The sequence below is a fragment of the Cebus imitator genome, unplaced genomic scaffold, assembly GCF_001604975.1.
Source record: "Cebus imitator isolate Cc_AM_T3 unplaced genomic scaffold, Cebus_imitator-1.0 Scaffold458, whole genome shotgun sequence".
NCBI classification, from domain to species: Eukaryota; Metazoa; Chordata; class Mammalia; order Primates; family Cebidae; genus Cebus; species Cebus imitator.
Window position 1 is genome coordinate 406,549 of NW_016107773.1, and position 15,159 is coordinate 421,707.

At 38.6% G+C, this 15,159-nt stretch overlaps 1 protein-coding gene across 1 annotated transcript in view; it reads right to left on the reverse strand.

The window, feature by feature from the left end:
- The window catches only part of GPC3 (glypican 3), a 396,452-nt gene that overhangs the window by 352,867 nt on the left and 28,426 nt on the right, over positions 1 to 15,159 (reverse strand). The window contains exon 2 of the mRNA XM_017511969.2: positions 7,017 to 7,178. Coding sequence (XP_017367458.1) covers positions 7,017 to 7,178 — 162 coding nt within the window. The remainder of the gene's footprint in view (positions 1 to 7,016; positions 7,179 to 15,159) is intronic.

Consider the following 15,159-nt stretch of genomic DNA (forward strand, 5'->3'; position numbering starts at 1 on the left):
AAAAAAAAAAAAAAAAAGAAAAAAGAAAAACACTTTAGAACAGGAAACTTCTCTTTCATCTCTGTCCGATGCAGTACATGTTCAGAGAGGAGGTTTCTAATCCTCACCCAAGCCCTCCACTTTCTTCTCTCCACACCGGCCTGCCTACCCTCACCCAGACTCATTCAAACCCTGCCAAGATGCCTCCTAGAACCTGCACTCTTAATCATTACACTCCATTGCTGAACCAGGAAGCAAGGGAGACTAAAGGCATGAAACCCAGGTGTGCATTTGCTGGTAGTCTAGACGTGAGCTGACGGAGCCTGGAACTGAAATCAGAGATGAACTAAAATCAAAAGGCATCTGCATATGATAAATGAGACAACTGTGACCCATAGAGGGCAAAGGGGAATGGAATGTAGGAAAATGACGTGAGGAAGTATGCAGGAAGAAATGAGACCTGGTGACAAAAAGTGCAATAAAGGAAAAGGAGATAACAGGTGCCTGAGCCTCTGGAGGCATCTCACAGTCAATAGACGGAACGGGACTTTTAATTTCTATGTTACCACTTGCAGCTTAGAGGGAAACTGTTTCTACCTCCACTCTACTGACAGGAGAATTCAAATCTCTCAAACATATGCTTCATTAGTCCAATATCAGGTACTGCAACTCAGTGAGACAGAAAGAGGAGGAGGAACATATGTTTTCAGAAAGTAAACAGATCCATGTTGGTCGGGGGAGGTGGAGAGTAAGCACTCTAAGCAAAAGTGGTGTTTCTCCTGGAAGCTTCTAGAGGGCAGGGACAATGTCCTTTAATGTGCTTTGTTGAGCCCACTAGTGAGAAAGGTGTGCAGTGATGATGACCGCAAGAGGAGGTGACTTCAGAGCCCTGTTAAATCAAGGGCATGAGTTCAGGACCCTGTTCAATCAAGGGTGATGGGCTGGGGTAAAAGAGTTCATCTGCATGATCTCCTCACCTCATGGTTGGCCCCAGAATAGTCCTGGCGGCACACTGAGTCATTTTTCTAAGCTCTTTTCATTAAACAGTTTTCAGCCTAATGACTGACTTCTAAATCAACAGAGGGCCCAAGAAAGGTTTGTAACTCCCCCAGCCTCTGGCTCTACTGAAGCCACAGAATTTTAAGATTGAATTGAATCCAAAAGTTTTTACTTTAAAACTGAACTGGCTTTAAACACTCAGTTTCCAGTTGTTTTTCCAATAGCCCTAATAATTAAAGAATTGCAGTTTTAAAAACTTTGTAACCAAAATATGTCTTTGAGTTGGTGCCATAAAAGTCCACTAATTAAAGCCAGCATCTTCTGGGCTCTGATGAGAAATTCACTCTTTTATAATGGGATTACTAGAGCTTTGCTCTACAGATGAGCCGTTTGATTAATAATTTACATTTTTGAGGATATATAACTTCACTCATGGTCATGGTTTACGTTCCTAAAATTCTTCTATTCAGTTTAGTGCTATTATATTTAGCACTGGCAAATTGATGTTTAGACATCAAGGTAATTATTCTCTCCCATACATTATTTTTAACCAAAAAAGGGTTGTGAGAGACTGGCGGCCAGTTAGAGTTGGGGATGCAATGGGGCTCAGCCTGCGCAGAGCTGGAGTGTGGGCAGAACCGTCAGGCTAGTCAGGGGGAAACAATTGTGAAATGGAGAAAAATGGCTCAGTACTCACTTAAAACCCCCACTACATAATAAAAACTAAATTAGCAAATGATTGAATCTCAAAAACATGTTTATCAACATTCAAGCAATTACTGAGTCACATATTAACTGTGAAGGAAAAAAGCTTTGCTTGAATAATGTCCCTAAACAGTTATTTCAAGCAGAAATGCCTGGAGAAATTGCTGTGAGCTGACGGAAAAGGGTATTCCAACCAAGGTCAATTTTATTTAGGGGGAGTGGGAGAGACAGGAATCTGACAGAAAAGGTCTAAAAACTGCCAAGAGCTAATGGAAACAGAAAATAGGGGAGAGAAACAACAGAAGAGGCACAGAAACACCATCCTGCCCCCCATGCAGAGATGTCTTTTTCATCTCCACAGAAAGTAGGTAGAAGAAAGCAAGTTTGCCAATACTGAATAAGGATCAACTGAAGATCTCTAGACTTATATACCCATATACTCACCTTTTCCTCCTCTCTGCCATAATAGTGTGGACCAAAAAATGCAATTAAAATATGGCCTGAACCAACGAACCCTTTCTGATCAAGCCGCTTATTCGTATATGAAATATACCAGATACTAGCCAGAAGAGGAGCTTCAGGAAGCTGAAAAAAGGATTGCTCCTGGCAGTATTGACATTTCAAACAGTACAGCCTCACATCCAAGCATGCATAAAATAAACCCCTTTCTCAAAGAGTCTTTTGCCTAAGTACTCTTTCGCCTGTGCACTGGAGCTGTTTGCATATATATCATCTATATATGTGGCAAAAGTTGTTGAAGTACATCATGAACTCCAGCCTTGTTGAGGTTAATGTCTGTAATGATAATGCATCATTTATTTGGCACCACCTGGGGTGAAGCAGTACACATAAATGAGCTGTCTGGATAATGCATGCATATGGTGTTTTACAGTTTTCCAGACATTTTCACATTCATGATTTCTACTTTACAAAAGTAAGCAGGACTGCAAGTTTTATCCCCATTTTGCAGATAAGAAAACTGAGGCTACTGGAGTCTAAATAACTGCCCCAAACCATAAAGCTTATAAATACAGATCTAGAATTCAAACTTAGATTTTCTGACTCTAAGTCCCTTGTTTCTTTCAGTGATCTTAAGCACTGAAAAAATTCATTTTAGCCATTTACAATGGAAATATTAAGAAAAAGACAGTGAACATAAGTTGAACTTTCCATATTTACTTGTAACCATCATTGTGAACATCACTTGGACCTAATGTAATACAGGAGCCATTGTGGCATGTAGGAGTATGGTCCTCTATTAAATGTCTCCAACTGCCACATTTAGTGAGTTCTTAAGTCCACTTTTAGGTCCCCCACCCTTAATGTTGCTTATAACTCCTTGCTGCTCATATGTACCTTCCCCTAGCAGCCTTCCACCACCCTTCTATTTAACTGCTTCTCTATTACTGACTAGAAAGCCAGAAAATCAAATGTATAAAGACTACGCATAAGCATGGAAGAGTAGTAGGCTCTAAACAAGGACTTAAAGACCTTCCAGATGAGATCATTTCCTGCTTAACCACCATTTTTCCTTTCTGATAAGGAGAGTTCAAGTTGTAGGATAGGCAACTTCCAGAAAAAGCAAGGTATTGCCTCGTATAAAAGAGTCTGTTATCACTCAAAGTCAGTGGTACCTTGGGAAAGTCTAGAATCATCCAACATCTAGAAAAGACCTGGATGTACTCCAAATATTTCTTGATAGTACAAGGCTGAAAATCAGAATAAAATCCTACAAAGAAAATAGAACTCAAGGCTTGAAGGTATAGAGGTGGTTGTGAGATGATGAAAATTTCAGAATTCTATTCCATTTTTCTTCACAAGAATCACAAATCCAACTTCTCAGTTTTGTTTTACCTCAAGCACACTAAGAACAAGGAAAGTCATGTCACATGATGGCTCAGAACAAGCTGTGGCATCAGTGAGTTTCCTCATCTGTAAAATGGAAATAATTACAGTACAGACCTTGTAGGTCTGTTGGGAAAATTAAATGAGATAATCATGTAAAAGTCAGCATCGTATAGTAAGCACTATTATTATCATCATAATTATTTTAAGGTACGGGAGAAGAAAAAGAAAACAAGAAAGGAAAATCTACTTTTAGTGGAGTTTTTCAGAAAGAATTAATTAAGCAGAAACAAAAAACAATTGTGCTGCCCCATTTTACTAAGTACATCTAAGTAAATTAAATTTAGGAAACGAGGCAATGCAAAGATTGAAAATAAAGAAGAACTTTTTTAAATGCTTTAATCATTATCAAAACAACATTAGCAATAGAGTACTCCAACCACTGTAGCAAAGGGCCCCAGGCTCATTTATGAGGGCAAAGGCTTCCTGCAAATGAAGACATAAAATCCAAATCGAGGCAGTAAGGATTGCTCGTGGAACTGTGCACATATTTTTGCAGAAAGCACTCACTGCTTAAATACCCCCAATGTGGACTAGTGAAGGAATGCTAAAGAGATTGTGGATCTAAGCCAAGATCAAGATGAGCTTTCTTCAACTTCATGTGATGGAGAAAATAGCTAGCAAAAGCTGTCACATCAAATTTCATGTGAGTCAAGTATTGGGGTGGTTTTCTCACTAATTTGGCCTACCAGAATATTGAGGAGGGGATGTATTTTAGGGGGAAAACAATTGTGTCTCCTAATTTCAATTCATTGGAATAATAAACGGTCATAAGAAAAAAAGAAGTGGATGCTTTCTTTTTCTTAGCAATTAATAATACATCATCTCGTAGTGATCTCGTTTGAAGTCTTGTCTCTCCAAATGTTTGTTACAGAAGGATTTAGGGGCAATGTATTCTGAAACATTGTACAAGTACCTTGAGGTCTGGGACCATGGTTTATTTTTCTTTGTGAGGTTTATTTTTTCTAAAAGTAAGGCAGGAAAAGAATGAGAAGAGGGAGTGAAACAAGATAAATAATGAGTACAGATGGTGACAAAGTAGAGGGCACTAGCAATAATGAGCTCAGGCATCATTTCATTGTCTCCATGTTCCTTTGCTAGGGTTGACCTTCTGTCTATCCCCACAATTCAAGAAAGAAAGTGTGTGTGTATGTGTGTAAGTGAAAGAGAGACAGAGAGAAAGGGAGAGAGACATACAATTAGTAGATGCTGTCCCCGTTTTCTATCCTCTGTTCACAGGACTAGTATTCAGCCTCCAAGCTATAGCAGGCTTATCTGGACATTAATCCAACCAAAATCTTGTCAGTACTTCTTTTCTCTCCTGGTCTGACGATTTTCCAGATCTATAAAACACAGTATACAAAGTGCAGAACTGGACAGAGATGTAAATGCTGACAGCTGGGGCCCTCAGATAGATAGCCATGTCAGCTACTGTGCATATTAAAATACCATTATGATCACTCTACCACTCCCCACCAGCTAGACAAGGATTGTAAGGCAATATCTGTGAGCTTGGTTATTCTGGAATTAAACAAATCACTAATACGCTGTTCTAAAAAGGGATGATACCCCAAAGAGTAAGATTCAGCTCTCTGCTTCAACTCAATTCTCATATCACATCATTTCTTATCACCCCACTTTTATCCAGTAGATCAACTCTAAAATCAATCTAAGAAGTTCATGAATGCTACATGTATGTTTTAAATCTGCCTAAATTATTCATTCTATCACCAAATTATTAGTCTCAACAAACTCTTCACAAGAGTCTGACTGCACAAATACGTTAACAAATACTTCAGGCTTATATATTATACTTCATATAATCAACCTAATATCCCCTAAGAGTTTGACCCAAGGAACTGTTGTGAATGTAGCCTTTATTGACTAATCTGAATGATTTTCTTAGCTAATTCTAATGATTTCATTGTAATACACAAAATAAACTATAATCAACCTACCTTGCAATTCAGAGGTTAATTCTTGTAACAGTGCCATAAATCTCAAGCTTTGCAATGTCAAGCAGTCAGAAGTGTTATCTTTCTATCTGACCCTGATCCTCTCTTGGTGAGGCAAGAAAAAAGCAGCTGATTCCCTCTGCTTGAGGAGGGATAGAAGAAAACCTGATAATTAATTAATTAGTTAATTGTGAATATCCATAATTAATTTTCCCAGTCACAAGAGACAGTCAATGGGGAGAGTTAAAAGAATTGACTCTAAGAGCCATGAAACCTGGGTTCAAATCCTGCCTTTGCCATTTATTGATTAATTTTGTGTCCTTGAGCAAATTACTTAACCATTCTGTGCCTTAGATTTCCATTGACAAAATAAGGATACTGATATCCACTCATAATGTGAGGATTAAATGAATTAATATATGGCCGGGCATGGTGGCTCATGCCTGTAATTCTAGCACTTTGGGAGGCTGAGGCAGGCAAATCACTTGAGGTAAGGAGTTCAAAACCAGCCTGGCCAACATGGTGAAATCCTGTCTCTACTAAAAATACAAACAAAAATTAGCTGGGCATGGTGGCAGGTTCCTATAATCCCAGCTACTCAGGAGGCTGAGGCAGGAGAATCGCTTGAACCCGGGAGGTGGAGGTTGCAGTAAGCCAAGGTCGCGCCACTGCACTCCAGCCTGGGCGACAGAGCAAGACTCTGTCTCAAAAAAAAAAAAAAAATGAACTAATATATGTAAACTAATTAAAAGAGTACCTAGTACACAGTGCCATGTAAGTGTTTGCTATCACCACTACCACCACCGCCTCCATCATTGTCATCATCATCTTCCTAGCTGGGTGTTAGAATTGAGGGACCTACTCCCCATCCTGCTGTGATAGTCCTAGAAGTTAGCAAGGAGAACTGTCATTTACTACCCATTCTGGCAATGCCACAACAGCTTCTTTCGCAATCATTCACAGACATGGTAAGAAGCGAAAGTCACAAAGAGAGGAGAGATCACCACTCACACAAATGGGAAAATGTTGAGCCAACAAGCCAGTGTCTCCCTCTTAAATGGAAATGGTCCTAGTGGTCAGAAGGAGTTTACATGTGTCCCACAAGCATCTAACTCATTCCTGGAGAAAACTGGGCTCAGTATTTAAGGAAACTTTTTTGTTTGTTTTTGAATCAAGCTGTGAGAAAATATTATTTATTCTTTCTGTAGACATTTATAACCTTTATATAAAGGTAAAGAGAATGTCCTTGGACAATGATTTTTTGACAATACCCACCTTTCCAAAGATTGAAATGAAGCTTCTCTGAAAATGTGTTTTGTTTTGTTTTTAACCAGAATCTCTCACTGGGAGGTTTTTAATATCAAGCATTAATGCTGGAATGGTAATTTATAAATTATACTTAGCACTTGAAAGCCTAGTGTCCAAATAATGATGCCATTGAGCAGCACATCTAAACTGATCCCCAGAACTCACCTTGGAAAACTGCAGCATTCTGAATAATTAAGAACTTGAGCTCCATACTCGCAGACTGAAGCAGCTGTTCCATGTTCAATCGTGCTGTTAGTTGGTATTTTTCTTCCATCTTTCTTGAGCAGCATGTTGGGCCCTTAGGGAGACATACTTGCAAATCTGATCCTGAAACAAACAAGGTTTTCATGTTTCAGTAAGCAGGATCTCTCTCTCTCACAAACACACACCAACACCCACACCCCCCCAACACACGCACACACTCACACATGGCAAACAGGGCAAACATCCATTTCTTTTGAGATACAGTAAAATTTTAATTATTTAAAATTAATGTTTCATCTTAACTAATCCCTGTTTTCTCCCAATTGTCCTTATGACTGACTCTTTTTGAATAACCATGAGAATTAATTGCCTAGAATTGACTTATAAATTCTGCATAAACTAATTTATAGCACCAAAACCACATCATTTAACACCGATATTTACATAATCCCAAAGTGCTGGGATTACAGGCATGAGCCATGGCACCTGGCTTGTTTTCAAGGTTTAAAAAGTAAAGTAAGGGAGATACAGAATGTGGATGAGGGAGGTGAGTGAGAATCCAATCTTATATCCTCCACCAATACTAGCAAATGTTAGGACTCAGTGAATATTAAGACCAATTTGTTTTTTAAAAGATCAGTCTTGGAGAGAGATCCAAGATGGCTGATTACTAGCAGCCCAGGATTGTAGCTCCCAGTGAAAGCGCAGAGAACGAGAGGATGCCACACTTTCAGACGAATTTTTGTTGCTCACGGACCAGGAGATTCCCAGCAGAGGAGCCCCACGGGTCGCCAGCACGACTCTTGTGGCCGGCGCGGCGGTTCTTGGTGCAGAGTAAATGGGACTGGGTCCCATTTTGGTCGACGTTTGGAGCTCTGGGAAGGCAGAGTCGCCTATTCAGCTGATTGAAAAAGGGACTCAAGAAGGAAGCCACACCGGAGATTCCCGGGCAGAAAAGCACCATGAATCTTAATGCCGCTATTTTGGCCGGCGCAGTGGGTTGCTCAGATTCTGGCGCTTGGAATCAACAAGTTGGACGTCCACTCAGAGACCTAATTTGAAAGTCGGTAATTACAAAGAAGACAGGTGGATAAATTTAAAATGATGGGAAGAAATCAGCGTAAAAAGGCTGAGAACACCCAAAATCAGAATGCCTCTCCCTCTACAGGAGACCACAGTTCCTCATCAACAAGGGAACAAGGCCTGATGGAGAACGAGTGCGTTCCATTAACAGATTTAGGCTTCAGAAGGTGGATAATAAGAAACTTCTGTGAGTTAAAAGAAAATGTTTTAGCCCAATGTAAAGAAACTAAGAATGTTGAAAAAAGATTTAATGAAATCCTAACGAGAATAGACAATCTAGAGAGGAATATAAGTGAATTAATGGAACTGAAGAATAAATACAAGAACTCTGCGAAGTATGCACAGGTTTTAACAGTCGAATTGACCAAGCAGAAGAAAGGATATCAGAGGTCAAAGACCAACTTAATGAAATGAAACGAGAAGACAAGATTAGAGAAGAAAGAGTAAAAAGGAATGAGCGAAGTCTCCAAGAGATATGGGACTATGTGAAAAGACCTAATTTACGTTTGATAGGTGTACCTGAATGTCATGAAGAGAATGAATCCAAGCTGGAAAATATTCTTCACGATACTATTCAGGAAAACTTTCCTAACCTAGTAAGGCAGGAAAATACTCAACTTCAGGTAATACAGAGAACACCACAAAGATATTCCTCAAGTAGAGCAACCCCAAGACACATAATTGTTAGATTCACCAGGGTTGAAATAAAGGAGAAAATTCTAAGGGCAGCTAGAGAGAAAGGTCCGGTTATCCATAAAAGGAAGCCTATCAGACTCACAGCAGATCTTTCAGCTGAAACCCTACACACCAGAAGAGAGTGGGGGTCAATATTCAATATCCTCAAAGAAAAGAATTTTCAACCCAGAATCTCATATCCAGCCAAATTAAGCTTCATAAATGAAGGAAAAATAAAATTTTTCACAAACAAGCAAGCACTCAGAGATTTCATCACCACCAGGCCTGCTTTATGAGAGCTTCTGAAAGAAGCACTATACACAGAAAGGAACAACCAGTATCAGTCGTCTCAAAAACCTACCAAAAGGTAAAGAGTATCTCCATAATGAAGAATCTTTATCAATTAATGGGCAAAATAGCCAGCTAGCATTAAATGACAATATTAAACTCACAAATATCAATATTAATCCTAAATTTAAATGGATTAAATGCCCCAAACAAAGACACAGACAGGCAAATTGAATAAAAGTCAAAACCCATCGGTTCACTGTATCCAGATCCATCTCATAAGCAAGGACACACAAAGACTCAAAACAAAGGTTTGGTGGAAGACTTACCGATCAAATGGAGAGAAAAAAAAAAAAAGAAAAAGAAAGAAAACAGGAGTTGTAACTTTCGTCTCTGACAAAATAGACTTTAATAGTAACAAAGACTAAAAGAAACAAAGAAGGACATTACATAATGGTAAAAGGATCAATACAACAACAGGAGTCAATGATCCTAAATATATATACACCCAATATAGGAACACCCAGATACATAAGACAAGTTCTTAATGACTTATAAAGAGACTTGGACTCCCGCACAATAATAGCGGGAGACTTTGACACCACATTGTTAATATTCGACGGATCAATGAGTTAGAAAATTAACAGGGACATCTAGGATTTGAACTCCAGACCTGGAACAAGTAAACTTAATAAACATTTACAGAACTCTCCACCCCAAGTCCACAAAACATACATTCTTCTCAGTACCACATCACACCTACTCTAAAAGTGACTACATTATTGGAAGTAAATCACTCCTCAGTAATTGCATAGCATTTCACAGGTTTAAATGAAATATTGGTTGGCTGCTTGTTTTTTTCCTCCCTTATTCCTTCCTGTCTCCATTGTTAAGCACAATTATTGGCATAAAAGAGATTTTTAATATCTATTTTTAGACTGCATTCTAGCCTGGGCAATAAAGCAAGACTCCTGTTCTCTCTCCCTCTTTCTTTTCCTCTTTCTCTTTTTCATTCGTTTTTTTCTTTCTTTCTCTCTTTCTTTTTTCTTTTTCTTTCTTTCTTTTTTCCCTTAAAAAAAAAAGATCAGTCTTCACTCCTATAATTGATTTTTCCTGATTATAATATATGAATGAGAAGACAACCAAGAAACAATTTTCAAAATTCCAGTTATGATTTCCAATTGAAATGTATGTCTCTGGCCAACCCAATATTGCTTTCCAGGATAAATGATCAAAACAGTAACATCATATCAAAGCTTTGTTGTTGTTTTAACTAAAGGTCTGAAGCAAGATACAAGTAATTCAACAAATATTTATTAGGTGCCTACTATATGCCAAACACTGTGGCTGCAACAGTATACAAAGTCCCTGTCCTCATGGAGCTTACATTCTGGGAGACAACAAACAAACAAAAATATATACATAATGTCAAAAGGTGATAAATACTATAGAGAAAGTAAAACAAAGTAAGAAAAGGAAAACAAACTGTGGTATATCTATAAAATGAAATCCTATTTAGCCATAAAAAGGAATGAACCATTGATGCATGCTACTGCAGGGACAAAACTCAAAACACTATGCTGTGTGAAAGAAGCTAGATCAAAAAAAAAAGCACATACTCTACAGTTCCATTTATATAAAAGTCTAGAAAATGGAAACTAATCTAAAATGACAGAAAGCAGTTCAGTGGTTGTTAAGCAGGGATGGTGGGCAGGAAGGGTTTATAAAGAGTAGTGGGGAAACTCTGGGGAATGATGGATATATTCATTATTTTGATTGTGGTGATGGTTTCACATGTATATATGCATGTCAAAATAATCATTTGTACTCTTAAAATATGTACAGTTTATTATATATCAATTATATCTCAATAAAGTTTTCCATTGTTTTTGATTTTTTTTTTTTTTTTTGAGATGGAGTCTCACTCTTGTTGCCCAGGCTGGAGTGCAGTGGCACTATCTCAGCTCACTGCAACCTCTGCTTCCCAGGTTCAAATGATTCTCCTGCCTCAGGTTCCCAAGTAGCAGGGATTACAGGTGTGCGCCACCATGCCCGGCTAACTTCTGTATTTTTAGTAGAGACAGGGTTTCACCATGTTGTCCAGGCTGGTCTTGAACTCCTGACCTCAGGTGATCTGCCCACCTCGGCCTCCCAAAGTGCTGGGATTACAGGCATGAGCCATGGCACCTGGCTTGTTTTCAAGGTTTAAAAAGTAAAGTAAGGGAGATACAGAATGTGGATGAGGGAGGTGAGTGAGAATCCGATTTTATATACTCCACCAATACTAGCAAATGTTAGGGCTCAGTGAATATTAAGACCAGTCTTCCTCTCTTCAACTTCTGTCTTACTCAAACTCTTTATTGAATCAGCATTTGTTGATCTTCTGTCGATGCTGTGAAAATGGGCATCTCAGATCTCCTACTGTGGGGAGTGTATTGACTAATGGTCCCATATGCTGCCCTTTGAATTCACCACCACATTGTGCCTAAGCCACACTCCCTGGGTCTGCTCCCAGCCAATGACTGAGCATGGCAAAGATACTAAGTCCTGTAATACAGGACTTTGCTCACAGGGACTTTGGCTTGAGGACTCCCAATTCACCTTTCCAACGTTTCTTAAAACTGCACTGCTGTCTAAGATTCCTGTTCCTCAACCTTCCTTCCTTTCCTCTCTCTTCCACAAGGGTCAGACCTGCACCATGATATGATGGCTTTTCCTGCCTCCTTCAGCTCCCTCCTCATTTTCCTTCATAAGTGTTTTCCCCCAATAAATCCCTTGCACATCTACTGCATATTGGATTAGATATGAATCCAATTGGCATCTGCTTCTCAGAGGATCCAGTCTAACATATCTTCTATATAGAAGGTATGTTAGATATATATATATAAAACATACTGGAGGTACAACTCTGAACAAGAGAAATTTAATCCCTTTTCCAAAGAAGCTCACTGTCTAAAGGGACTAGCAGAGATAAATAGCTAATGCATACTAAATGAATGTAATAAAGCAACCTAAGAAGGTAGAATGAAAAAAAAAGTGTGTACATGGGATATAAGGATGACACCCCCAAAGTTTTATAAGGTCCTCAGAAAAGCAAGTTTCAATAAATCTTACTGAGGTCATACTAGAAACCATATTCAGACATTTTAGACAGCTTTTCAATAATTGGGGGTTTTATTTTTTTAAAAAGGAGGGAGACTAGTTAGCCTTAAGTCACCAGAAAATTTATTGTTATTACAACATCTTATTTCCCTAGGAATTTCAGTTGATCATGTCCTTAATTTATGTGTCCAGGTTTTCTTAATTTAAGAATGAAATTCATCAAGTTTTGCTTCACATGACATCATTGCTGGGGTCCCAGGTATTGACTCTAAGCTCTCCACTTCACCCTTCTCAAGGGAGCTGCTGACAAAAGCAGTAAAGGAGAACACAGATAATACATATCACCAAACCGAACCCAGCACTGTAATTTATAGTACCAGATGGAAAGGTGATATTTAATGTCAAAATACAATTTGGGGTCTGGAGACACAGTTCAGATTTATCTCCTATAAATGTCAATCTCATATACAAGCCTCAGACTGATTTTATTTATTTTATTTATTTATTTATTTATTTATTTATTTATTTATTTATTTTTTTGAGACGGAGTTTCGCTCTTGTTACCCAGGCTGGAGTGCAATGGCGCGATCTTGGCTCACCGCAACCTCCGCCTCCTGGGTTCAGGCAATTCTCCTGCCTCAGCCTCCTGAGTCGCTGGGATTACAGGCACGCGCCACCGTGCCCAGCTAATTTTTTGTATTTTTTAGTAAAGACGGGGTTTCACCATGTTGACCAGGATGGTCTAGATCTCTTGACCTCATGATCCACCCGCCTCGGCCTCCCACAGTGCTGGGATTACAGGCTTGAGCCACCGCGCCCGGCTAGACTGATTTTAAATATGGTTTAAGCTTAAAGCCTTTATGATTATCTTCAGTAAAAGTAAAGAAACAGCTATTTCTAGCTCACTGTGTTCTTACTACATGAAGTTACCAAATGTAATGCTATTCTAGGAATAAGAAATGATGCAGTTTACTGGACCAAGAAGGCAGAGTCCCCTTGGGAAAGAAAAAAAAAAAAGAAGTCCCCTTGGCAAATCTAAATTTAAACAATGATGGTTGGGACACACATGTAGATATGAAAAATCCTATGAGGCAGGTATTTTCACATACTAAATTCCTGTTCATCTACCAAGGCTTTATTTACTTTCTTGGTAAACCTGTGCCTAAGTAGTACATGTTTAAAATATCATATTTAAATAAGTTCACAAAATTAATTGTTATAGATAAAATCCTTTGTGTTTCTAAATTTGCGTTGAGGATGACTTCCAGTTTTCAGGAATGGTTTAATTTATTTGGCAGGGTGACTGTTGGTACTGGTCCTATTCCCACCAGCTCTAGGTAGTCGGAGTTATAAATAAAAAGGCTCAGATCTTTTCTCTGTGAAGTGCTATGAGTGGTTCAGATCTTAGAAGGTAACAAATTGTTGCCTGATGTACCGACATGGGTCTGGGAATGACTCTTTGAATTACCATGACACCAGTTTGGTTTGCCTTTGATATGATAATTCATATAGTAATTTAGAGCTTGCATGCAGTATGTCCCTTCCCCGAGTTGGTCAAGTCTCATCATTTTATAAATTCCTACCACCTGAAGAATCAGTTAAGCCGAAAATCTTTAAAAGAATAAAACTTCAAATGAGAACTTTTGGGAAAATATATCAGATGTCATGAAAAAAGGTATATGTTATATCCAAATATAAGTGGATATGTTGCAATATTTATCCTCCCTCCCAGTTATTACTGCTTGGTTAATCAGTGAACTGGTACAATTGATCTATGGGCTAAGAGTTAGCTATAGATTTAAGGAAATAAAACACCCATAAACTGATTAAGAATTCAGAATTTCCAAACCAGGAAGGAGAGAAATACGTGCCAAAGGAAAAGATATTTTGTATTAAGTAAATTTCATATAGATTTCAGTAAATTTCACTTTCATTTTACGGAAAGCCCCATCCCGAGACAGCATAAGGAACAAAGAAGCCTAGGCGAGCTAGACGTGCCAAAATGAAATGACAATAATAAAATACACCATTTCAATGTATGGACATGTGCATGAAAAAAACAAACAGAACACAGAAAACAGAAAGAAACAGAAAACGAATTTAGGGGGAATCCTCATCAAGTAAACAAAGAATTAACCTGGGAACTGAATCCCAAATGGAATGAAGAAAAACTAAAACTAAAAGCAGATGATTAAGGAGATAAGCCCAAAACTGGTACATACTTGCATGAATAAAAGCAGAAAGGGAAATTCAAGAAATAAGGTGCTACCTACAAAAGGCACACTAAATAGAACACTCTCCAAATATACGAGGGACAAAGGAAAATTAAAGAAAAATAACCCCTTTATTAGATATAAGGGAAAAGTAATCGTGGATCCCAGCTATTAAAGAGGGGTTCTCACTTTATAATTATTATTTCATTTCTGGAAAAAATGGAATTAATCTGGGAAAAGGAAACAGAGACAATCAATATAGCCTGGGATGGGGATAAGAAGACTTAGAAATTGACTATTCAAATGAGCCAGAAAGGTTCAGCTCTTTAGGGCTTAATAACTTGCATTCCCAGACACTAAAAAAAATAACTGAAGTCATTACAGGGCTGCTAGTTCCCATTTATTTTGAAGGATTAAAAAGTACCTTCATACTATAATCTCCTCTCATAGACTGTAAGTTCCTCAAGAGCAGAGAATGACTCCCATCTCCTTTGGGATACTCCTTCACTCCCTTTCAGCCCTGTGCACATAGTGTTGAATTAACGAGGGCTGCAGACTGAGAACACTAATAAGGAACTTTCTGTCTGTATCTAAGAAGAGGGAGTGGAGGCTGGGCGCAGTGGCTCATACCTGTAATTCTAGCACTTTGGGAGGCTGAGGTGGGAGGATCCCTTGAGCCCAGGAGTTTAAGACCAGCCTGGGCAACACAGTAAGACCCTGTCTCTATAAAATTTTTTTTTTAA